This window comes from Populus euphratica, unplaced genomic scaffold, assembly GCF_000495115.2.
Source record: "Populus euphratica unplaced genomic scaffold, PopEup_1.0 scaffold3.1, whole genome shotgun sequence".
Lineage (NCBI taxonomy): Eukaryota > Viridiplantae > Streptophyta > Magnoliopsida > Malpighiales > Salicaceae > Populus > Populus euphratica.
In genome coordinates this window covers 2,523,052-2,546,644 of record NW_011499847.1, presented here as the reverse complement: position 1 = coordinate 2,546,644, position 23,593 = coordinate 2,523,052, and the positions used below count along the sequence as shown (strand labels likewise).

The 23,593-nt window shown below is 34.1% G+C and overlaps 2 protein-coding genes across 2 annotated transcripts; both read right to left on the bottom strand.

Annotated features, from left to right (window-relative positions):
• Positions 1-273: 273 nt before the first annotated feature.
• Positions 274-7,728, bottom strand: VHA-A2 (vacuolar proton ATPase A2). Its single transcript, XM_011049404.1, has 18 exons — positions 7,403-7,728; positions 6,968-7,012; positions 6,610-6,732; positions 6,427-6,534; positions 5,835-5,945; positions 5,541-5,714; positions 4,663-4,800; positions 4,242-4,349; positions 4,033-4,140; positions 3,754-3,902; positions 2,837-2,990; positions 2,460-2,620; positions 2,137-2,343; positions 1,831-2,014; positions 1,654-1,737; positions 1,297-1,490; positions 914-973; positions 274-807 (listed from the first exon to the last, which is right to left on the bottom strand). Exons 1-18 carry the CDS (start codon positions 7,553-7,555, stop codon positions 603-605), a joined length of 2,466 nt encoding a protein of 821 aa, XP_011047706.1. The 5' UTR covers positions 7,556-7,728; the 3' UTR covers positions 274-602.
• Positions 7,729-10,356: 2,628 nt separating this feature from the next.
• MCM4 (Minichromosome maintenance (MCM2/3/5) family protein) lies at positions 10,357-15,614 on the bottom strand. Its single transcript, XM_011049394.1, has 17 exons — positions 14,893-15,614; positions 14,647-14,775; positions 14,464-14,545; positions 14,141-14,273; positions 13,980-14,051; positions 13,738-13,866; positions 13,537-13,650; positions 13,205-13,417; positions 12,999-13,097; positions 12,461-12,621; positions 12,103-12,199; positions 11,869-12,030; positions 11,369-11,449; positions 11,201-11,279; positions 10,978-11,114; positions 10,835-10,888; positions 10,357-10,750 (listed from the first exon to the last, which is right to left on the bottom strand). The coding sequence occupies exons 1-17, from the start codon at positions 15,557-15,559 to the stop codon at positions 10,676-10,678; spliced, it is 2,484 nt and encodes an 827-aa protein (XP_011047696.1). The 5' UTR covers positions 15,560-15,614; the 3' UTR covers positions 10,357-10,675.
• Between the last annotated feature and the right edge of the window lie 7,979 nt (positions 15,615-23,593).

The following is a 23,593-nucleotide window of genomic DNA, read 5'->3' as shown; positions in this document are numbered from 1 at the left end:
CACACAAAAAGCAGGTGTACCTCATCCTTGGGTCTGGTGCAGTTCTATTATTAAAATAATCAGCGAAGATGGGGTTGTTGTCAAGCCCACACCAGTAAGATGATAGCAAATAAACTTCTAAACCTAAAAATTACAGTAAAGATTACTTTCAAAAATATTTTTTATTTGAAAAGAAATAAAAATAATATATTTTTAATATCAATAAATCTAAAAAATTCAAAAATATATATATAAAAAATTCAATTATTTTTTAAGAACTCCGCATAAATACAAGCAGATAAGTCGTTTATTGTTTCTATCTTTCCACATACAAATAATAGTGGGAGTTTAAATAAATCAAATAACCTTATTATTATTACACCTGGCCATAGCTGCCATCACATACATAAAGCAACTTTCCTCTAGGAAGTTGCCTGGTACTTTCAATAACAAATAAGGATTGGACAAGCGAAGCGATGCTGCAAAAATAGAAGCTTCCTCAAACTCCCCGCAACATACCCAATGACCTCTCATCATGTTCAAATGAAAAAAACCAAACGAATCCATGCTCATACACAATGGATTCTCGTCTTTGGCAGCAACTATGATTTTATATCACTGCATCATTCATCCTCATCATTTACCAATGCAAATGAAAAGGGATAAAACTTGTAACCATCTCCCTCGTAGAATTTGTTTTGGAATTCCACCCAGTGCAGACGCAAGGCATGTAAGAAAGCACTAAGAGTTTCCATCACCAGCAACACACCAACGGTCGCGAAAATAAAGACAATGGCTCCAATAACAAGGATAAAAATATTGTGGTACCTGTGGCACATGTAAAGCACAATGTTAGCTAGCATCCAATTTGCGTAGAGGTCATTGGTGTGTGGCGTTTATAATTCAAGCAGCATCATCATAAGTATTAACATACCCCCAAGCGAGGAGAAGGACCTTCTCATAGAATACACTAGACAACTCCGAGTGCGCAAGACTGCAAAAAAAGAGGCAGCATAAAGCATGCAATTAGCTCGCTAACTATCAAATAAAGAGAAGATGACCTTTTAGGAAACATGTAGAGAAATGACCACAGAGAACTATGTGGGACCATATCTAAGGGTGGGATTCGACATCAATGAAAGGATAAGAAAGGAAACTTCCGTTTGTGCAGCTTTTATCAAGAGAATATATACAGTGCTCATCAAGAACAATCATGCATACAGAATTACACAAATTTTGAGAAGTACCAGTTACATGTAAGATTGAATTCTAAGTTTGAACTCACATGATGCATAGCTTCATTTCCTAATGGCATACCTGAGGGCCCATAAACGAAGATAGGAAGCTGTGTTTGAGACTGCTCCAAGTACAAACTCAATGGTATGTATCATCTGATGTACGAAAACTTCACTGAATTCAAATTCCTCATGACCATGTGAATCATGGTTTGTCTCCAACTGAAGTGACTCCTCAGTGCTCTGAAGTGGTGTGTACGATTCACCTTGGTGCCTCTGGGAGAAACTTTACAATCAGAACTCATGGAAAGAGAGAAAGAAGTGCAATGCTCTTGTTTATTATTTGCAAGTGTGCATACATACACGCATGCGAGAGAACGGGGTATAATGCTCTTGTTTATTATTTTCATGCATGCATATATATAAACTTTAATCATACAGCTTCGTGTTGCTTCTTCAAAAGGAAAGGCTTTGGGAGCAGCATCCATGGGACCGACACAAGGGCCAATAGTAATAGCACAAGCTGAAAACCGAATATACCAAACGAATTATTAGAATGGCTACATCTCATATACATGAAAGGTAAAGTAAAAGGCAGCAAAAAATATGAGTCAACCTGCACATTTTTTTGCCTAGGAAAAAGCTGATTTTCTCCCAACTCGTCTGTTGGACTAAGGAACATGTATATCATTACATGGTACAAGTCAGCTTGTGAACCAGTGGACCACTTCACAATGATAAGGAGTGATAAATAGCCAAACAAACTGTTTAAAAATATCATTTGGGGGATAAATTGGAACCTGAAAAATGCATGACAAATGTCACCCTTAGAGATACCATTCCATCTTTCAATCCAGCGAAAAAATTGAAATAAATTTAAAGATGATGAAGCAGCCAGCATTCTAGTTTTTCCAAAACTTACCAGATATTCAAACTGTTTTTAAAGTATGTTGCATTGAAATAACTCAATATGATTCCAAGGTTCATTTGAGCAACCCCAAGAAGGATTGACATTTTCATCTTCAGAGAGTTGAGAAAAGGCAGCTCACTGCGGCTGCCATGCCATACAGGATCTACACCAAATGGGTAAGTGGGGCGCACTTTTATCAAACCCTCTGTGGTAGCATCCCTGAAAAACAAATAGTTCGGAGGGGACAGAGAGTCTGAGACTGTCATATAAAAATTGAAAGAGCACACTAAATGAAGATTTTTGTAGCAGGTTTATAAAAGGTTTAAGGCATACACCTGCAAGAAAGATCACGGCATGCATATGCTGATGGAGCAAATAGTTCGAAGGGGACTGAGAAGAATTCATTATAGATAAGGCCAGTGTAAATCGAGAAGAGTGCCATCATCAAAATAACATAACGACCACCAAAGGTCATTTCAGTGATATCTCCAAGTTTCTGATGCACAAAAGACATATAATTATATTAGATGCTAACTGCAGGGAAGCACATAATCTAGAAAAACAAGCACACAAAATGGCAATCTTTAACAAAAAGTCAAATCCTGATAGTAAGAGAAGTCAACATTCAATGACTTTACAGAATAATGCAATAACCAAGCTAGACATAAAAGTTAAAAATGTCTGTCAACCATCAAAGATACCCAGAGATTACCTGGCCAGAAAGTTTCTTTTCCCTGATTATGAAGACTAATGTTGCGAGCAACATGCAAATTCCATGTCCCCAATCACCAAACATGACAGCAAAAAGAAAAGGGAATGTAACTATAGTGTACACACCGGGATTTGCTTCTTGATACCTTGCCACCCTGCCATCATGGAAAACGAAAGCATCTTTTTTGTATTTATTGACTTCATCTGAAGGATGAAAACTGGCAAACAGCAAATGAATGTTTGGGTGCACATGCACACACGCATCTGTGAGTCCATACATGCAAGCAAATGCTATATTTAACAGCAAACTATACACTGGGACTGTACAGAAAATAGGGAGGCATCTTACCTCATCATCTAACCAAATCTAATTATATGTAAAATCGAACCTATTCTATACATTAGGATTGTGCATATGCATCTAGTTTAGATCATTTTACATGACATGGGACAAACACATGTGATGACATTATCAATTTACATGAAGTAAACAGTGGTAGGATGTGCATTACTCCTACCAAAGTTGTTAATGGGCTGGATTTTAGACCTAAGCTCAGTTGATCTGACCTACTTCAGGGTTTATAAACCCTAAATTTCATGTCATTTGATTACTTTTAATCAGTTATTTCCGATGCATTCTTTATAGTTAGGAACGTATTAGAAATTTTATATTATTCAAGGAGTAATTACCAATAGTTACTTCCATGAGTCACCTTTGAGGAGAGAGACAAACATGAAGATGAAAGAAGGTGACACATGAATATCCATCTAGGCTCATATATATATATATATATATATATTCTCTCCCAGTAACATATAGCTAAATTTCATGATTTGAAAATAAGTTTAAGACGAGAAATGGAAAAAAAATCAAAACTAATTAGGCTACTTCAAGAATGGTCTTAGAGTGAAACTCACCCATATGCATCAACAATATCTTGAAAAGCAGAAGTAAACTTGTTTGTCCGAAAATATGTAGGTGGCAACTCTGTTGTATGCAAAACCTGGAAAATTGTTCCAACTTGTGAGTTGGAATCAAATGCAGCTCGCTGCAATGCATCCTGGATCTGCAGACATCAAGTTGAAACTTGTTTTATATGCAATCCAATGCAAGAGTTTCATAGCATGTATTAGTTCAGAAATAGGATTCAAGATCACCCAAAACATTCCCCTTTAAAATTTACTGTCAGGATTTACCTGCTTTGTACCAAAAACAGGACTCCACCCCTCAGCAACAAGACACTTCTTGGTCACATCGAGGCTGAGCATGTTCAAAGTGTGGTAGATGGATTTCTCCTTCCTCACCTTCACCAGTTTGAAAAGATTGTTAATGACAGAACACGATATAAAGATTGAAATTATCATATATGTACAATCAAAATGAGTTATTATAACTTTGAACAGACCAAAGTATTCCACTGCACAAATTGATCACCAATAGTCTGCAACAAATTACTCCTGTGAAACAATCCTGCATCTATAGCAGCCTTCATCTCAGAGATTCTTCCTGAAACCTGAAATTTGAAATGATTAAACATATCATACTCAATCAGAAAAAAAAGGCAAAACTTTTAATGGCAAACGCATAAAGCAATTGAAAACTGTCTGATCACAACAATCTCGATAAATAGACAAAATGAAAGTTTAAGATTTTTGGAGGGAAATGAAAATATCAAGACTTGGAAAGAAGCATGCAGCAGCTTCCTGGATAAACAAAAGATAGAAAAGAAACAAGCAAGCAGCAGTGTGCCAGGACTTGAAAATAATAAAACTTGCAACTTGTCTTTAAAACGAGAATGAAACATCTGACAAAAGCACAACACATACTTCGGAGATCATTTGAATTTGTTTTCCAAAATCCTCAGTGAAAGGGTAGCGATTTGCTCCAAAAGCTTCACATATTTTTAGTATTTTGGTCTTTGCTTTATCTCCCGAATAAAAGACAACAAATACATTCTTCTCAACCTGTAGACATTCACAAGTCAGAAACAAACATATTAATGCGGTAGACAAAATTAGGTGACAAGTGAATTCATTTTCTCCAAGAAGTCTACAATACATGCACTAAACAATTAATAAAGCATAGTATTAGTGAATTTAAGATAACTCAACATAGTCCTTGCATTTTAACATAGCCCTTGCGTTTTAAGTAGAAATCTAACAAAATATCCACTACTGGATTCAAACAAACAAGTGATTCATATACTAAAAATCAGGCAATTAGCAAGGTAAAATTAGTAATTGATTTGATTTTATTTTGATACTTTAAACAATTTACATGAAGAAATATCACATCATCATAGAGCCAAAGCATTTAGTGAGCTCTTCGATAGTGGCCTTCTAACAATCAGGACTGTATAAGTTTCTATACATCGTTAAAGAGAACACCATACAAACTTCTGATATATCATACATGGCTGCCTATTATAAGATAGCATGGGTGTGAGCAGTGCATAGGGCTTGTACAAATGGGTGGAGAAGTTCGGTAACATTACATTAAGAGATTAAAATTGATAATTACAATTGAGCTAGAGTAACAGAGATGAAATGATTACAAGATGTGTAGCTGCAGTTACTTTATTACCTTTTGTTTCTGTGTCATGGACACGTGAGTGTATCTGTGTAAGCAGCTTATCATCATGCTTATTGCTAAACAAAAGTTACATAAAGAATAAAACGTTCAGCAGAGATGCGACCAAACTAACCTTCTCTCCAGAAACAGGATCAACAACAGGTTCCTCAACGGCAGCCTGCCTGGTGTACACATTGCCCCTGGTAGCACGAAATATAATCCTTTCAAATGGCATGGACTTTTCTTTGGGAACAAGGCCAGTGATAAACCCCAACTTTACTTGTTTTGATGACTCGTTCAACATTTCCTACATAATAGCCAGTCATCTATTATAGTTACAAATACAAATATGAGGATAAAGTAACACTGGTGTACTAAAAGGAGGAAAAGTGACATTGATATGCTAACAAGTAGTTGGAACCCCTACTTTGTCCTGTAATAAAGGAGTATCTAGCGATTCTTCGCCAGCTTGCTGGGATTCCAATTCCTTTTGCAAAGCAGTTGCATTCCTAAGGGCGGAAGAGAAAAACGCACCAGCCTACAAGAAAAAAAATCGTTGTCTTGATTATTACCCATGAATAATTGAAGTTCTGATGAGAAAAGGTTCAAAGTAGGACCGTGCATGATTATGAAACAACTTCAAATTACGCTATGGCAGAATATGAAGTCCTCAAGACATAAAATCTAAACAATGGATGCCTGTTACACAACATTGTATGACTTAATAAATGAAAAATGTATTGAGAGCAGTTGTAAAATTAAACAAAATGGATGCCTGTTACATAACATTGCATGACTTAATAAATGAAAAACGTATTAATAGCATTTTGACTTAAAATTCCATAACACCTGAGCAACACACCATCTACACAAGGAAATAACAGGAACAATGAAACTCCCACAAAACCAATCATGACATGTCTAGAAATTATCATAAGTTTCAGCTTCTCCATGGTTTATCAAACCATAATAATAGAAGAATGATTATCACTGGGCCACAGCAGGAAAGAGAGCCATACCTTGTTGAGGACAAGCTTATATTCCACAAGCTCATTATAAGAGCGCTGTAATTTTTCATTATTTGCATTCATTTCAACCAGCTCTGCCTCAAGTTCCCCAAGTTTTACCTATGGCACCCAAAACAGTATGAGCCCTGACCCATCTAAAGCATTTATAGCAGTATATTCAACTTTGTAGCATACCTCCAGGTCATCCACATCAATTTCAGTTTGTGCACCAGGCTTTGTCAAAGGTGTAATACCTGCCTTCACCATTTGCTCCTTGAAAAACCGTAGCTTCCGTGCCATCTCTCCAAATTTTTTGATCTAACAAGAAGAAAAAAATCAAAATTTCCACAGCTAAATCTCACTTCATTACCAGGCATAAATGGATTCGTATAACTAATATCTAAGGTACTGAAGTCCATGAAAAAAAAAAATTCTACTCTGGCAAATGCAATCAGATAATCATGGTAGTGATTAACAGGACCATATGCATTTAAAATTTTTCGTTAAATCAAAATACTCAAGAGCACAGAATGAACACGGAACATAAACACACCTGAGCAGCATAAGTTCTCTGAAATGGACTCTTATCGGCATTGAGCTGCAAACAGAAAATAAGAGCAGAATTAAAGGTGAATATCAATTATCAAATCAATCACATCACATTCTTTCACTAGCAATCCCAAAATAAACAATCTTTTATCTAAAAAACCAGAAACCCTAACAAAAACAAAATATAGGAGTTGTAGTCTTTATTGAACTCCAATTTATTCTTCATATAAGCAATAAGAGTTCACAAAATCACATTTCGAATTTCGATTTAGTTACGATTAAATTACAAATAAAAAAACATTACCATCTGCACTGAAAACAACAGAGAATAATAAGAAATCGAATTCAATAAATTAACAAAAAAAATCAACATGGGATGGAAGAAGACAGGGAGAGATAGACAAAATTTGAGGGCGAGGATAGAAGAATGTGTACGGACGTCTTTGAATTGGATGAGACCGAGGTCGCCGAGATAAGAGACGGTGTGATGAGCAGATTCGATAGGGATAATAAGCTGCACCAATTGCATCGCTTCTGACCTGAACAGATCCATCGGCGGACAGCATCCTCCTCCTGCTCTTGCCCCCGCCATTTCCTCTCCTCTCCTTGATTCAATTTCTCTCTCTGTATCTCGCAACTCACAGAAATTGATTGAATTTTTTTTTTTTTAATTTACGGGCCGGTGATTCAATCAGGTGAAATGATTTTCATTAAAGACGTGAGAGGACAGAATACAGGGGGAGGTGAGTGATGTCGTTCCCTCCCAGCCTTCCATTTGCTTCTAAACTAGCTGCCACGTCACCTTCCTCCCAAGATTTGGTTTGCTTACGATTCTGTCCTTGGGTTTTTTTTACCTGTTGCGTAGTTTTTTTTTAATTAATTATTTTTATATATTTTATAATATCCTCAAACATAAATGGAAATATATTTTCTAATATTTTACTATGTTAAAAAAATAAATTAAAAAAATAATATATTAGTGTTTTAACTTAAGTTTTCAAGTTTATTAAAAGAGTAAAAATCAAATATGATATATGAAATGATTAAAGAATAATGAAATTAAAAAAATATTTATAAATTATTTCAAGTAAAATAAATAATAATTAAAAATTAAATATAATAAATTAAATATAATAAATAATATAATAAAATATTTATTTATTTATTTCAAATAAAATAAACAGTAATAAAAAATAAGAACCAAATCATAAGAAAAATTATTAAAAACAAATAAAACAAAAATAAATAAACAATTAAAAAATAAAATAAAAATAAATAATTAATTAATAATAAAATTTGATATAATTAAGACGTGTAACATGATAATTTTTTATTTATTTATAATTTTTTGAAAAGTGTATTTCATTAAAAAAAAATATTTTGTTTAAAATTAAGTTAAATTCTTGTGAAAAATATTTTTTATTAATTAATTTTTATAATAAAAAAATATAAATTTTTTTAAAAAAAGTTTTAAGAAAACCACTTTCCTTTGTATTTCACCTGTCTTTTGTTGTTTTTAAAAAGAGTTTTAAGAAAACCACTTCCCTTTCCTTTGTATTTCACCTGTCTTTTGTTTTCCAGTAAGAAAATCCTATTTTAGGAAATTTCCTCGCAGTTTCGTCCTAAAGAACACACAAGTTTCATCTACCTGTCCAGCACATGTGGATTTCGAAAGAGAATCATTAATTATATCCATTGTTAATACACGTGTAACTTCAAAGACCAACCAACTTTAAAGTGTGCGTTGTGTAAGAAATTCAGGTGGTAGTTTATAAAAAATATATATTTTAAAGTAAAAAAAATATTTTAAAAAATAATGTTTTTATACTTTCAAATACTAATAATATTTTAATATTTTTTTGTGATTGCTATTTAAAAAATATACTAAAGAAAAAAAATACAAATTATAACCATGTTTTTAGAAAAAGTTTATAATGAGATGTATACAAATTTAATTTTCATGAAGAAAAAGTTTTAGTGAGATGCATATAATTTTTTTTAATGTGTATTAATTAATTAAATATTTTTAAAATTATATTTACAATAAATTATAATTTACTTGTAATTATCACAATACTGAATATATCCTTAACAAATTTTTAACATGGATACGTAAGTTGCAAACCACCAGCACTGAAGTGGTGGATCATGAGTCTAGCCATGAAAATGTTATCTGGGAAAATACAGCTCAAGTTTTTACAATGTATATCTTCTTTTTTTTTGCATTTTTATTACAAGATTTTTTATTTTTCGGTGGATCACATGAGTCTAGCCATGAAAATACAGCTCAAGTTTTTACAACGTATATCTTTTTTTATTTTTTTCATTTTTATTACAAGATTTTTTATTTTTCCGGGACAGTTTGGAAATGAATTTGAGTTTGCTTTTTTTCTTAATCATAAAAATATAGTATTTGGTTAATTGTAAGAAGTTGTGATCTCAATAGCAGGTCCCACAACAACTGAGTTCTGACCTCAGTTATTGCGAAGCAACTTGTACTGTTTTTTCCTGAGGTCTGATTACAGTTATTAATTTATTTTTGCAAGCTTATTTTTTTGAAAGCAAAGAAAAAATCGTTGAAAATACAGTGAGACCAAAATAACCTTAACCTTTACCTTTCTTTGGATTTGTCTGACAAAACAAAAGGGAGAACCATTGACAATACACATGCAATACACATGCCGGAATGAGCTCTCAATAAATAATTTACTATACTTTAGCAAAATCTTTAACAAAAAGGTAATTAATGAAACAATAAAAATATAATTAATTTTAATGTTGCATTGTTGTATTAATAACTTATTAATAATTCAGTATACAATAATATAATGCAAAACTATAAAATTATGTTTTTTTAATCATTTTATTATTAACAACACTTTCAACAACAGTTAATCAAATACATATTTTAATTCAATCAACCATGACAAAAAATAATTTTTATAAATTATAACCATAAAAATTACCACAATTCATACACTCACAGAGCTGCTGAAACCCGTAATTGTAGGAGAAGAGGGGATGGATCGCCACAGAGCAACACTAAATTTTCATCGGCATCTTTTCTGCTTGACTTTCTGTTTTTTCCCTTTTCTTTTCTCTATTTTTGTTTAACGACCATTGCATTTTATCTTTTTTGTTTTTTTTTTTAAAGAAGCGTTATTTAATTCGAGAAAGGACAGAGCTATTAGCTCCAGTCATGGATCAAGTGAACAATAACTTCGTTAAATTTGTAAAATTGGATCAAGATCAAGCAGCCTGGCGCATGTACGAGGTCCATTTCGTAATTCTACATTTACATCAACAAGATGAGGATTATCCCAGCTATTAAATTTAGACGGCGAGAAACGGGTCTCACAGCCCAAAAAATATGAAACCCTTCGACAGCATCAAGAAGATTGGAACACAGAGCAATCGCGTCCATCGAATTACCGGACTTGAAGAATCAATATATCATTAAGATATGGTGGTCATGAACTACGTGATTGACTAACTACTCTACAGTCAAAATTATCAAAAGCACCTACAAGACAACAAGCATCCTGCATTCTACTACTTTCCTAGTGATGATGACATCTTTCAAATACACACCACGACAGGCCAAATATGTGGGATAATCCCAATCCCATCAATAATAAAGCTGCAAAACTTATTTCTCTTCTCAGTGTTTTAGCTGGTATCAATCAGACGAAGTCTGGTTCCTCCACTCGCACTACACCCTCTTCACACTGTCACCATGGAGAACCACAAATCCCTCACTTGCCAGTGTTGCAACTGCATTTCTCAGCTGAAGTACAAGGGGGGAAAACATGGGAGGGTCAACAATTTTCATTTTTGCAGGGCTGGGGGAGAGAGAGAGAGAGATTCTTACATCATGAAGGTGAACTTCAGCAAAAGAGCTCTGCTTCTTCAGCTCATCCAGCAACTGAATTATTGATTATGGGCATGCAAGTGTTAGCTATGGTTAAAATTAAATAACAATTCAAAGAACCTGCATACAGCATACTTGCATACCTCTAACAAGCGCATTGAGGGCCCTTCAAGCTGCATCTTCTCCTTAATTATGTTGCGAGCAGCTGATGCAAGATTCTCTCTTCTCATCCTTTCGCTAGCTGAAACTCCAGTAGTAATGAGATCCATGTCAATAGTTCCTGTAGAAAAGAGAAGACATCATTAGAATGTTTCTGGCTAGGAAAATGAAGTTAGGAATCAAGGAGTGAAGCTAATAGAGAATTACCAGTGGAGTGATCTGTTGCTGATTGTTGCATTGCAACTTCCAGGAGCCGAAACGCCTCTATCACATCATGCTTCTCAACCTGCAAATACCAACACCAGACGACAAGTTCATAAATTCTATTCGAGATGAAACCACCTTTACAGTGAGATCCATAAAGGAAAAACTAACCAATTCTGAGAAACGTATCCGAGCCAGAGCTTCACTAAGGCGTATCAGACTTTCCATCTGCCTAGGTGTTGCTGTTATGACCTGTTAACATTTAACATCAAGGAACATACAGAAACAATTTAAGAAATATGGATAGGTTAGAGACAAGGGCATAATTTAAAAAAGAAAAACATTTTTTGTTGAAAAAAATTATCAAAACAACTGTATGAGAAGCAGTTAAAGAGGAAGAAAATTTGACCAAATTAAAAAAGATCATATAAATGCAGTAATAAAAGGATCAAGAAATCTGGCTTAGTTGGGAATCTACTGAACTCTGTTCTCCAGGAAAATTTTTAATGCTATGTGAGTCAATTAATAATGTGCAGCGACCTACTTGTAAGAAAGAAGAGCACTTGGAGAAATGACCAGGTAAGATCATACTACAAGGCATAAGGTAGCGTTAATGATCAATTCAGTTACACAAATTATTGAAGGATTAGAGGATAGATTTAAGAGCAGACCTTTTTGCTACTGCCAGGGAAATTTCCTCTCCTCCTCATCTCAACATATCCTCGAGTCAACTCTTCAGCAGCTTCATCAGATAACTGTGGTTGAATATACTTTCGAGCATAGCTCATATATGCAGTTAATGTAGCAATGTCTAACACATCATGCACTGCACTCTGCAAGCAGAACAAATTTTCAGAGAATTGAAGACAGCTTCAAGTAACAAGGATTGCTAGAATTCACCATACCTCAGGATTCTCAAAGTGCAAAGAAACTATATGCTTGGCAAGGTGCCTGTCTGTATGTTCATCAGCCTTGTCAAGAATTAAGTATATCAAATCAAACCTGAGAAAGCATCCACAATCAGTCATTCTAGCAACGGAAAGAACTTAATAGCATCAAATATCTTTCAGCAATTAGTACTTTAACACAGGCAATACCGACATATAACAGCTAAAACTAAGATATTTGGAAAAAAAAATTAAAAATGTATAATAATATTATATCAAATTCCATTGCGCAAAAGCATGTCCATAGTCACATACATCTCAAAACTGCCAAGTATCAACTGCCTCAGTTGCATGACATAGGGATAGTTTTCCTTACCTGGACAACAATGTGGGAGGAAGGTGTATGTTGTCAATCACAGACAGTCGAGGATTATAGCGTGAACCAATAGGATTTGCACAAGCCAATACTGAAGTTCTGGCATTGAGGGAAGCAATAATTCCAGCCTTTGCGATGGAGACAGTTTGCTGTTCCATCACCTGCAATAATTGAAGCAAGATTAGAAACTTTCATCACAAAAAATTGCAGGACATAAAATTCTGAGTAGATAATATGCTAGAAAGTCAAATGCAAAGAGTATGTTTAAGTGATGATTTTCTATTCTATTCTTCTGCCAAAAAAATATCCATATTTACCTGGATATTTTATGGAGAAAGGAAATCCCTCTCTCAGTCATAAGCATTTAAACTCTGAAAACTGACATAAAAAACCTAAAAAAAACATACGAGACAAGAATAAAAATGTACTTGTTATTGTTCCCTGTTGCCAACATTTTTGCAGAGGTCTGTGTTTGTTATTTAACAGCAAACTTCTTTTATATGACTGAAAAATCTGGAGAAACGAAAACACGACCAACCTCATGTAACATGCTTCTTGCATTTTCAGACATCTTGTCAAATTCATCAATACAGCAGATGCCTCTGTCACTTAAAACAAGTGCTCCACTCTCCAGAACCTACAAGATTACATCATCAATATCAACATCTCACATAAAGGCACATATATTCTAGATCTAGCTGCTTGATTAGAAAATATAAGGACTGTTTAAAAAGAATTTCATACTGTTTCCCCTGTTTCAGGATCTTTGCTGACATAGGCAGTCAAACCAACAGCAGAGCTTCCCCTTCCACTGGTGTAGATGCCGCGGGTAGATAACTTGTGTATGTATTGAAGCAGCTGAGACTTGCTTGTTCCAGGATCACCAACAAGCAGGATATTTATATCACCACGGAAGCTAGCACCAGATGGCAACTTCAAGGCATTCCCTCCAAAGAGCTGCATTTTGAGCAATACATTAACAATTGTTATTGATATGGATTAAAGAACTGCAAAATTGTACACCATCCATACCAGTAGGGATGTAGAACTGCATCAAGTCAAGCTCATACAAGTACCTGGCAAAGAAGACCTCTTTTAACATCATCAAGCTCCCATATATTTGGTGCCAAGGACCTGGTCAGTCTGTCATATATATCAGGCTCTCTCGACAGCTTTTTCAATTGCTCTATCTGCAATTGCAATACAAGAATGTGATCTTGGCTGAAAAAAACATAAAAGACCTTTTTCCAGTAAAGAAAAATGCAATATTAACACACCTTCGCTTCATCAAAATGGAAATCTTCCTCAATCCTACGTGAAGCATTACCATTATCAACTTCCATGGGATCCTCGGACAACATTCTTGACTTGTCAGTTTTCTTTATATGAAGACAGTCTACATAAGTCTGCAATCAAAAGAAATAGTTTATGGCATTAGGATCTCCCCATCCCTAGAGAGCTCGAAGAGACCTCATCCCATTTAATGGGAAAAAAAAAAAAGGAAAAAGAAAGCACATACCTTGAATAATGATTTAACAGTTCGCTGTGTTGGCCCAACTCTCACACTCATGGCCCTATAAATCCCAGTAACCTATTCAAAGAAAGAAAAGCGTGAGGAACATAGAACTTTCAGGAATTTCTTTCCTTCTTTTCAGACAATATCATGCGTTCTGGTCTCACCTCAATTCTATCACCTGGCTTTCCAGCATCCACCAACTTATCATGCATCAACAAGCTCACTGTGTGAGGTGTTCCTCCATCGGGGATTTCATCCGGTGTCTCCTGGAGTCTCACAATCTGCTTATCGGCAAACCTGGTGTTAGGAGCAAGAACAGTCAATTAAAATACGACAATTTTGTGACACAGTAGTTATCACTCCTTATTGGGAAAAATATTTCAAATGCCATGGCTTAATCTAATAACTAGTGATAATGCTCTTTAATCCTTGAAAGTAAAGCAAGTTTCAAACTCTCGGATAAGCAAAACGACTGAAATGAAATTACCTGCACCGGTTGTGGACTAGTGACATGGAATTCTTAGCTAGACATTCTTGCTTTAAACAAGCTGTGGGTTCACTTATACGTCCTGATAACATTCGGAAACATTCAACAAACAATCAAAAACTCATTGAAAACAACGAACATATTACACAATTGACCCAACTATCAACAGCTCACTACGATTACCTCTATCCACAACAACTGGGTCAGATAAGTACCCACACACAATGCATTTAAATACCGCTTCCCTGATCTCAGGTATTATTGAACTGCATCGAATAATCATTCCCTTCAACGACACCATCTTCTCAATATCTAACCAAAAAATTCCACCAAAACTCAATCAAAATCCTCAAAAAGAAAACCCCGTAATCAAAATCAAACAAAACCGCTAATATTCAATAAAAACACGAAAAAAAAAAGATGAATTACCAGAAGGGTTGAGATTCCGCATAGTTGTGGAACTCTTGAGATTAAAAATCCTGACTTGCACATGTTTTTCAAACAATGGCTGAATCAAACTAACAATGTCCATCAAAACAATATCGAAAATAGCCAAAACCTCGAGGGGATACCGGACCATTTTCCCATACAGTTCAACATCATAATCAAACACATCATGTGCATCCACGTCAAGCCACTCTCCTTCCATCTCCAACACCTCGTGTATCCCTTTCATATACTTTCCTTCCTCATAAATCTCATTCCCTTGACTCTGCCCGTCCCTAAAATGCTTCAAAAACATCTGAATCGCAGCCTTCACATCCTGCACACTGATGTTCGTCCCCCAAACAAACGTCGGTGTGGCCTCATCGATGTCATCTCCGGCATCGGATGAGAGTGGGGGGCCGCCATCGGATGATGGGGTTGAAACGTGATGGCGCGTGCGGTGGGGGGTTGTGGTTGGGGTTGATTCTGAAGTGGCGAAGCGTGATTGGTTGGCTGGCGGGGTGTTGTAAGGGAGTGGTGTGGTGGACCGGCGTCTGCGCCGGGTTCTTGCGGCCGGAGAAGAGTATGTGTTGCCGATTGGACTGGATGCAAATTCATCGGGTGATGAGGGGCCGTTGTTGTTGCGGCCTGGAGAGGAGTCGGAAGCCATAGATGCAGAGAGATGATTTTTTTCTGTGGAGGAAATGGGTTTGGAGGGAAAGATTTGGTGGTTTCTTTTTGTGTGGGAGGGAGGGGTTGAATTGGCGGGAGACGGGTCTTGTTTTCGCGCCAGATTTATCGTGGGCTTGATGGGTTTTATTAAGGGTAAAGCTCGGAGGCCCAATTATGAGCAATGGTCAGTTTTTGTGGGGGGTTTGTTTCTGTCTATTGGGCCTACATTTGAAATAATAGGCCCAGTATGAGAATTCCAGTCGATTTTACGAGATTACCACCTATTTTTCTTTATATACATTTTTACTTTCATCATTAAGCATAGCTAACTTCCTAATTTTATTTGTGTGTGCATGTAATATGAGTTGCAACAAGATGATTAAGGTATAATTAAAAGCAGGCTGGTAGAGAAAACGTTTAATTAAGAAAAATCTTATCTTTCCAATAATTTTTCTGCAGGGAATAACAAGTGATCATAAATGGCCTGTTTTTCGCCAAACAAAAGGATATATTCGATCTTAGTATGTATGAAAATTGACTTAGCCATAAAGCCAAAATAAAAATCTTGTTATTCAATTATAATATAATATAATTAATATGTATATATTTAATACTATAATGCATCATATTTTTAAAATGTATTTTTTATTTAAAAACATATTAAAATAATTTTTTAAGATTTATTTTTAATTATTGATATCACCACATAAAAAATTTATAAAAAAAACTAATTTATTTTTTTTCATGCCAAATATAATCAAATACAGTTTTAGTACAGAAACAAATCGCATCTTTAGAGTTCTGCAAAACTTCAGTATCGAGCACTAAGTATAGAAAAATTAAGATAGGCAAACTAAATACAGTCATGTTGATTTGAAAGGCATCGACACTGAAATGTATAAAAGAAGGTTGACCATTAGCTTGTTTTGGCCACTTAAACGTGCTTTAACACAAGATAATGATGGCAAGCTGCCAAATATCGCTGTTCATCTGCTTCTACAAACAGCAGCAGTGATGCTAACTAATGCCAGCATTATTTTTCTTTTCTCTTCATTTTCCTTTTCTTTCTTTTTTTCCTTTATAATATATACATGGAGAACAAAAGTTGCGGGTTCAATGAATGTATAAATTGAACAGAACCATACAAGTTTGCTAGCTGCTCATCAGATAAATCAACCAACTATTTATTCAGAAGATGTTGTCACATAACTGGATTAAGAGACAACTAGAATCTGCTTCCCTATTCTTTGCCCTGAAGAAAGCGGACAACAAAAACAAGAAATAGATGGCTGGATGCATGATGTTGCTACCGCAAATTAATCTCTATGCTGAAATATATGATGGTTGGTACAGAATCGAAGATTGCCTGCCATGCAATGCACCCTGTTACGTTCAAAATTACATCCAGATACCATAAGCCAGTGTTACCATGAAATGTGTGTTAAAATAATTAATATCAAACATAAAAAGAAGGTTAGAAATTTGAATGATTTATATATTATGAGTGCTTAGTTTTAATCTAAATATAAATAAAGTATATATAGGTTAAACTGAAAGTATTATTCTACCCTTAATATATAAGACTACATGAAAATTATTTAATATCTCTCCTTAAACTCACGATCCAGCAGCTACAAGCATTAAGAGTTTGCTAACCAGAAAACAAAAACTAGAGATGAAATGCGCCTTGGTAAAGAAATCTGCAATCTGCAAGGAAAGGAATAAAAGGCAAAGTAATGGTGTCACACTTGAGATGATGACAAGTAAGATGACAATCAATCTCAATATGCTTAGTTCGCTCATAAAAAACCGAGTTGTGAGCAATCTAAATAGAACTTTGGTTGTCACAATACATAGGAGTAAAATGAGAAAAGAAAACTCCTATATCAGCAAGTAACCAACGTAACCAGACAATCTCTTTAGTAGTAGATGACATGACATAATATTTTGCTTTAGCGGATGATTGAGAAATAATAGATTGTTTCTTGCTCTTTCAAGAAATAAGAAAATCACCTAAAAAGATACAGAACCTGGTAGCAAACTTGTGATCTGTGGGATCACTACCATGATCAACATCAGAGTATGCATGCAATTCCAAGAAAAAGGTGAATGAAAGTAAAAGACTCTGAAAAACTATACCCCGAAGATATCGCAAAATATAAAGAACAGCTGCTCAATGAACAGTAGTAGGACAAGCAACAAACTGACTAACAATATGAACAACATATGCAATATCTAGACGAGTAATATCAAATTCCTAACAATAATGTGGTATAAAGTAGGATTTATCAAAGGTAAATCATTAGAAAAAAAGTACCTTACGTTAACCTCAATAGTAGTATCTACAGTCTTGTTATCAGTAACTCTAGCTTGCTCAAGAATATTGATTAGTACTTAAAAGTGCATTTTTATCATGGTTTTATATCATCATTTTGCACTTGAAATATCAATAACTCCTTAACTAAAATATGTTTTATAATAATGTATCTAATAATATAAGATACCTATAATTTATGGTAAATATCTATTTTTAATGCAGGCCTATCACATAAATGAAAGGATTGATTGATGACTTGAAGAACTTAAATTGCAAGGATAAAGAGATGGCCAAACTTAGAAAAGAGATGTCGGTGCAATCCAAACCGGAACACTGTTCGGTAATTGGGTCATATCTAGAGCTATATATCTCAGATTTAGGTCCAATTTATATGGATGGAAAGGTAAGACATAGGCCTACAACTTTCATATGGAGCCCAAGATCTAAAAAGGCCATTATCAAGTCCAAATTGTAGCAACAACAAAGAAGCCCGAATCTGTCTTCCAGCCCGAGCACTGTTCGGTATTTTGGCCATATCTAGAGTTCTAGAAGTCCAAATGAGCTGAAGTTTTTACACAAGAAAGCTGAGACAATTGCCTACAACTTTCATGTTTACAACTGGCTCCAATTTTGACGTTATCAATGACGTTTTGGGCAGACAAGAGAAGATAAGGATTGTCACCAAGTCAAAAGTTGGTCACCCACTTATCAATTAGTCATCAAATCAATAGTTCCCATTTTTGGCCTATAAAAGGAGGCATTTGCCATGCATTTAGGCATCTTGATTTCCAGATCAAGATCATGCTCTTCCTTTCTCTCTTTGTATTTTTTATGCTTTGTTTTCATTAATATTAAGTTTATGCCTTTCATTTCCTTTCCTTTACTTAGTTAACTTTTATGTTCTTATTTTGTTTATCTATTTTGCTTTCTTTCATTATGTCTAGCTAAGTTAATTATGTCAAGGTGAAAAGGTTACACTAATGGTGTAAGAATAAGTATAATGTAAACTTAATATGGACTTTAATGTTTGATACTAACATGTTTTATATTTGCTATCTTGTTCACTCTTTAATACTTTGCTTGTTAAATGACTAATCTTGATTTATGTTATATAACACTTGGTACAACAAATTAATTTGTACAATTCACCTCCCTGTGGTTCGACCCCGGTCTTGCCGGGTTATTTTTTACTTCGACACTCCTGCACTTGGGAGAAGACATCAATCTTTTAGTCGTGTCAAATATCTGTAACATATTTTGATAGAGAAATAAGATAACTTCTAGGTGAGTATGTTACCTCAATAACTAGAAAATATCGAAGATAACCCAAATCCTTCATTTCAAATCGTCTAGCCAACCATATCTTAAAAAATTGGAATATCATCAATGTCATCACCAATAATAATCATGTCATCAACATATAAAGATATAATGATATGACTTGCATCAGTGTATTTAATAAAAATAGCAAAATCATGACTGTTAGAAACAAAGCCTAAAGACAAGATCATAATAGAGAATTTCTCAAACCAAGCATAGGGTGCTTATTTGAGACCATATAATGCTTTCTTAAGCTTAGAAACATATCTAGATTTCTGTAAAATACTAGAAGGGGGTGCCATATAAACTTCTTTTTAAAGATCTCCATTCAAGAAGTCATGTTTAACATCAAGCTAAGAAATATTTCACAGATGAATTGAAGCTACGGTAATAAGAGTATGAATAGTAGTCATTTTTTTTAACCAGGGCAAATGTCTTCTCATAGTCTATACCATACTGTTGAGAGTATCCTTTTACAACCAACCTAGCTTTGTATTGCTCAACAGACTTATCAGAATTAGTCTTGATCTTATATACCCAACGATAACCGATAACACTCTTGTCAGGAGGTAGAGAAACCAAGTCCCAAGTATCTGTCTTATGCAAAACAGCAAGTTCTTCATCTACTGCTTGTTGTCAAAGTGGATCAAGAATTACCTTTTTATAGGAAAATAGCTTAGAGAGACAATGAATAGAAGCTAAAAAAGAAGTAAATGATGAAGAATAACAAGAATAAATAAAATCTAGTAGTTTTATGGACTTATGAATACAAATGGACTGATCTGGAGGTGAATCCACATTCTCAAATAAAGTTTGAGGGACTGTAAATGAGAATGGGGTTTCAGGTATGTTAAAGAGTAAAGTACTAGTATTTGCAGAGTTATGAGTACAAATTGATTGACTATGGGGAGAGGTATCATTACCAGAATCCTCAGAAAAAAGGACCTATAAGAATAAGCTCAGATTTAGTAAAGTTATGAGTAGTAGATGAGATAGAAAAGAAAGATATATGCTCAAAGAAGACAATATGACAACACATAAAGTTTCTGAGTTATTGGATCAAAACAAAGATACCTATTTTTACCTTCACCATAACCTAAAAAGACATAAATAGCGGATCGAGAGGATAGCTTACTGCGTTTTACATGGGACAAAGAACGAAACAAGTACAATCAGAGACTTTAAATGAGGAATAATCAGGAACATACCCATATAACTTTTTAAAAGGAGATAGACCCGGACTATGAGAAAATGAATTTATATTAATCAAAATTACAGCAATAAAAATAGCTTCTCTCCAAAACTCACTAAAACAAAAGCAGACAACAAGAGAGAACGAGTAGTTTCAACAATGTGCCTATATTTTCTTTCAGTAACACTGTTTTGCTCAAGAGTATCTATACATGAAGTTTGGTGAATGTTTCCATCTAGGGCAAGCAATTGATAAAATTTATTAGAGGTGTATTCCCTACCCGAATCACACCTAAAGCATTTGATCATAACATTTGATAAAAACTCAAAAGGCTGTATATATCTTAAAGAATTCATAATGATATTTCATTAAATAAACCCAACAATAACGAGTATGATCATCAATAAAAGAGACATAATATCGAGACTCTTCTTTTATGGCAACAGGAGAAGGTCCTCATACATTAAAATGAATAAAATTAAATGGTGAAGAAGAAATAAAAATACTTTGATTAAAAGGTAAAGCAGAAAAGGTTGCCAGTTTACATGCACTACAATTAGAAATGTTACAAGTTTTTAAATTTTCTAAAGCTCATATGGATGCCAAAAATCTCAAACGAGAAGATGAAACATGACCTAGACGGGAATGCTATAAATAAAAACTAAAAGATGAAAGACTCAAACGAAAGGAAGACAAATCAACAGTTGCGGCGGCGATGGCGGCGATAGAAAAAAGCACTTTTAACCCATCTAAAATATATAGTCCATTCTCCCTATAGCCTATCCTAATTAGCCTTTGAGACTACAGATCCTATACATAACAAAAAAAACTAGAAAACATGACTAAATAATCACTAGAATCACATATTTGACTAACAGATGCAATATTCAATTTGAGTTTTGGAATAAGATAAATATTAGAAAGAGACAAGTGAGGTGTGACAATAGAACCAATAATTACTAGGGGTATAGGAGCGCCATTAACAATCATAATAGGAATGGAGGATAAAGAAGACACAGAGGTAAAAGATGAGGAATCTAGAGACATATGATGGGAAGCACCAGAATCCAATAACCATTTAAAGTGTGACATACCTAAGGAACTATAAGGAAATTGACCTATAAAAAAAGAAGCAGTTATTGCTTGTGGTTGTAAGGAGAGAAACTTTTAAAATTGCTCAACCAAAGTATTAGGATCTGTAATAGAGCGTGAGGAAACTATTGCTTTGGTATTGTGGTGTGGTGGTTTATAAACCCGAGGTGGTCTATAAGCATTAGATTTTGACTGACTATCAGGCTTTCAAGTTTGATTCTGCTGTCTCAACTTAGAACATTGAGCTTTCTAATTACCTTTCTCCTTACAGAAACTGCACTCATCAAACCAACTATCGTGTAAAGCTTGTTCAGATGATTAAAGAATAACTTAGAAGGTAATACTAGTATAGAAGGATTTGAAGAAGAAAGAATTCCCTTTTTAGAATAGGACTAAAGATGTTTTTCTTCAACCAATAACTCATTGACAATAGAGTCAATAGAAGACAGTGGAGAACAATGCAGAATTGAACCTCTAAGTCCTTCGAAATCACTGCAAAGTGCTGACTGTACCAATCGTTGCTATTCTTTATGCTTAATATAGGCACCACATGCCTTTAATTTTGCCGATTCTATAAGAGCCAATTAATTCCAAAAATATGTCATAGTAGAATAAAACTCTTGAATACTTATATTTTTCTAATGAAAAGCTCGCATGTCATTCTTTAATTGATACTGTTTTGTAAAATTTGATTGTGTGAATAACCTTTGCAGATGATCCCAAACCTCTTTTGTTGTCTCATACCATACCTATCAAATGCTCAACAGAATTATTGATCCAAATAAGATATTTGTATTATTTTCGTCCTATGTATCTATCAAAACAAAACCCCCCTCCTTAATATTCTTAGGTATCATATAAGTTCCACTAACATACTCTTATATCTTATTACCTTTAAGAAAATTTCTCATTATATAACTCCAATACAAATAGTTTTTCCCATCCAACCTCACACTCACAGACTGAAGCGAATCATCTTTTTAATTAGCTATAATCAACAATCACAAAGAATCAAAATGCAAAAGTAGTGGAAAATAAAATATTAAATTGTAGAAATTGTACAAAGATTGCAGAAATTGAATAAAGATTGCAGAAAATAAATAAATATCTTCTTGATGGAATATCAAAATAATTACAGAAATTAAATGAAAGACGAAATACCAAAATAATTGCAAAAACTGAAGGGAAGATAAAATACCAAATTTTGTAGAAGCGGAAGACAAAATATCACTTTAAAAAATTTCTAAAAGCTGTGTTCAGGATTAAGCCTCATTCCACAAAACTAACTCTGGTATCATGTTAAAATAATTAAAATCAAACATAAAAAAAAAGTTATAATTTTGAATAATTTATATATTATGAGTGCTTAGTATTAATCTACATATAAATAAAGTATGTATAGGTTAAACTGAAAGTACTATTTTACCTTTAATAAATAAGGTTACATAAATATTATTTAACAATATAAACCGGTAAAACCTTCATGGTCTTCTAAATACCAAGAAAAAAGAAAAACACTTCAAGAAAAAATTGCAAGTACAGTTTAATCTGTTTTAATCTTCTTCTTCTTTGTTGCAAGTCTGCTTCTGTCATTTTTGCAAGCGTCCTGGTTAATTACTCCTGATAAAAATCTACCACTTACCTCTTATCTATTCCTATATATGACTGCTACGTACACTGTTAGGTTAAAATGATAGAAAAATATCATCCTTTCATGTGGGGATACTATTTTGTGTGATAGCATACTGATCTTCAGGTATAGCATACTAAAAGTTGTTGAATATGTTATTTAAAAAATCTGACAATTTTTGAAAGAATTTTGAGTTCTAAAATAATAGCTGTTGAATTTGATAAACATAGGCATAGAATAGCGTCCATTAATTTATGGACCTTGAGAACACAGGCATAGAACAACACAGAATGAGGATATTACTTATTGGATTCATAGGTATAAAAATTAGATGAGGGGGTTTCTTATGATGCTTAAAAATACAATAAAACAATATTTAAATTTAGTTTAATTAATTTTACTAGTTTATTGGCTGTTTGTGTAGCTGTATCCAATCATGATCTTGGTATTTCATTCGTATATATGTGTAAATGATTTTTTA

Bases quoted from the DNA above. Each gene is read 5' to 3' on its own strand.
- MCM4 (XM_011049394.1), bottom strand. From the start codon at position 15,559: ATGGCTTCCGACTCCTCTCCAGGCCGCAACAACAACGGCCCCTCATCA. The intron at 14,546-14,646 runs GTAATCGTAGTG...GAATGTTATCAG, and splicing joins CCCAGTTGTTGTGGATAGAG to GACGTATAAGTGAACCCACA. The intron at 10,889-10,977 runs GTATGCAAGTAT...TCAATAATTCAG, and splicing joins CCTCAATGCGCTTGTTAGAG to TTGCTGGATGAGCTGAAGAA.
- VHA-A2 (XM_011049404.1), bottom strand. From the start codon at position 7,555: ATGGCGGGGGCAAGAGCAGGAGGAGGATGCTGTCCGCCGATGGATCTG. The intron at 4,350-4,662 runs GTATGTGTTGTG...TTCAAATTTCAG, and splicing joins AAATTCAAATGATCTCCGAA to GTTTCAGGAAGAATCTCTGA. The intron at 974-1,296 runs GTATGCCATTAG...CTTTTTTTGCAG, and splicing joins CTTCGTTTATGGGCCCTCAG to TCTTGCGCACTCGGAGTTGT.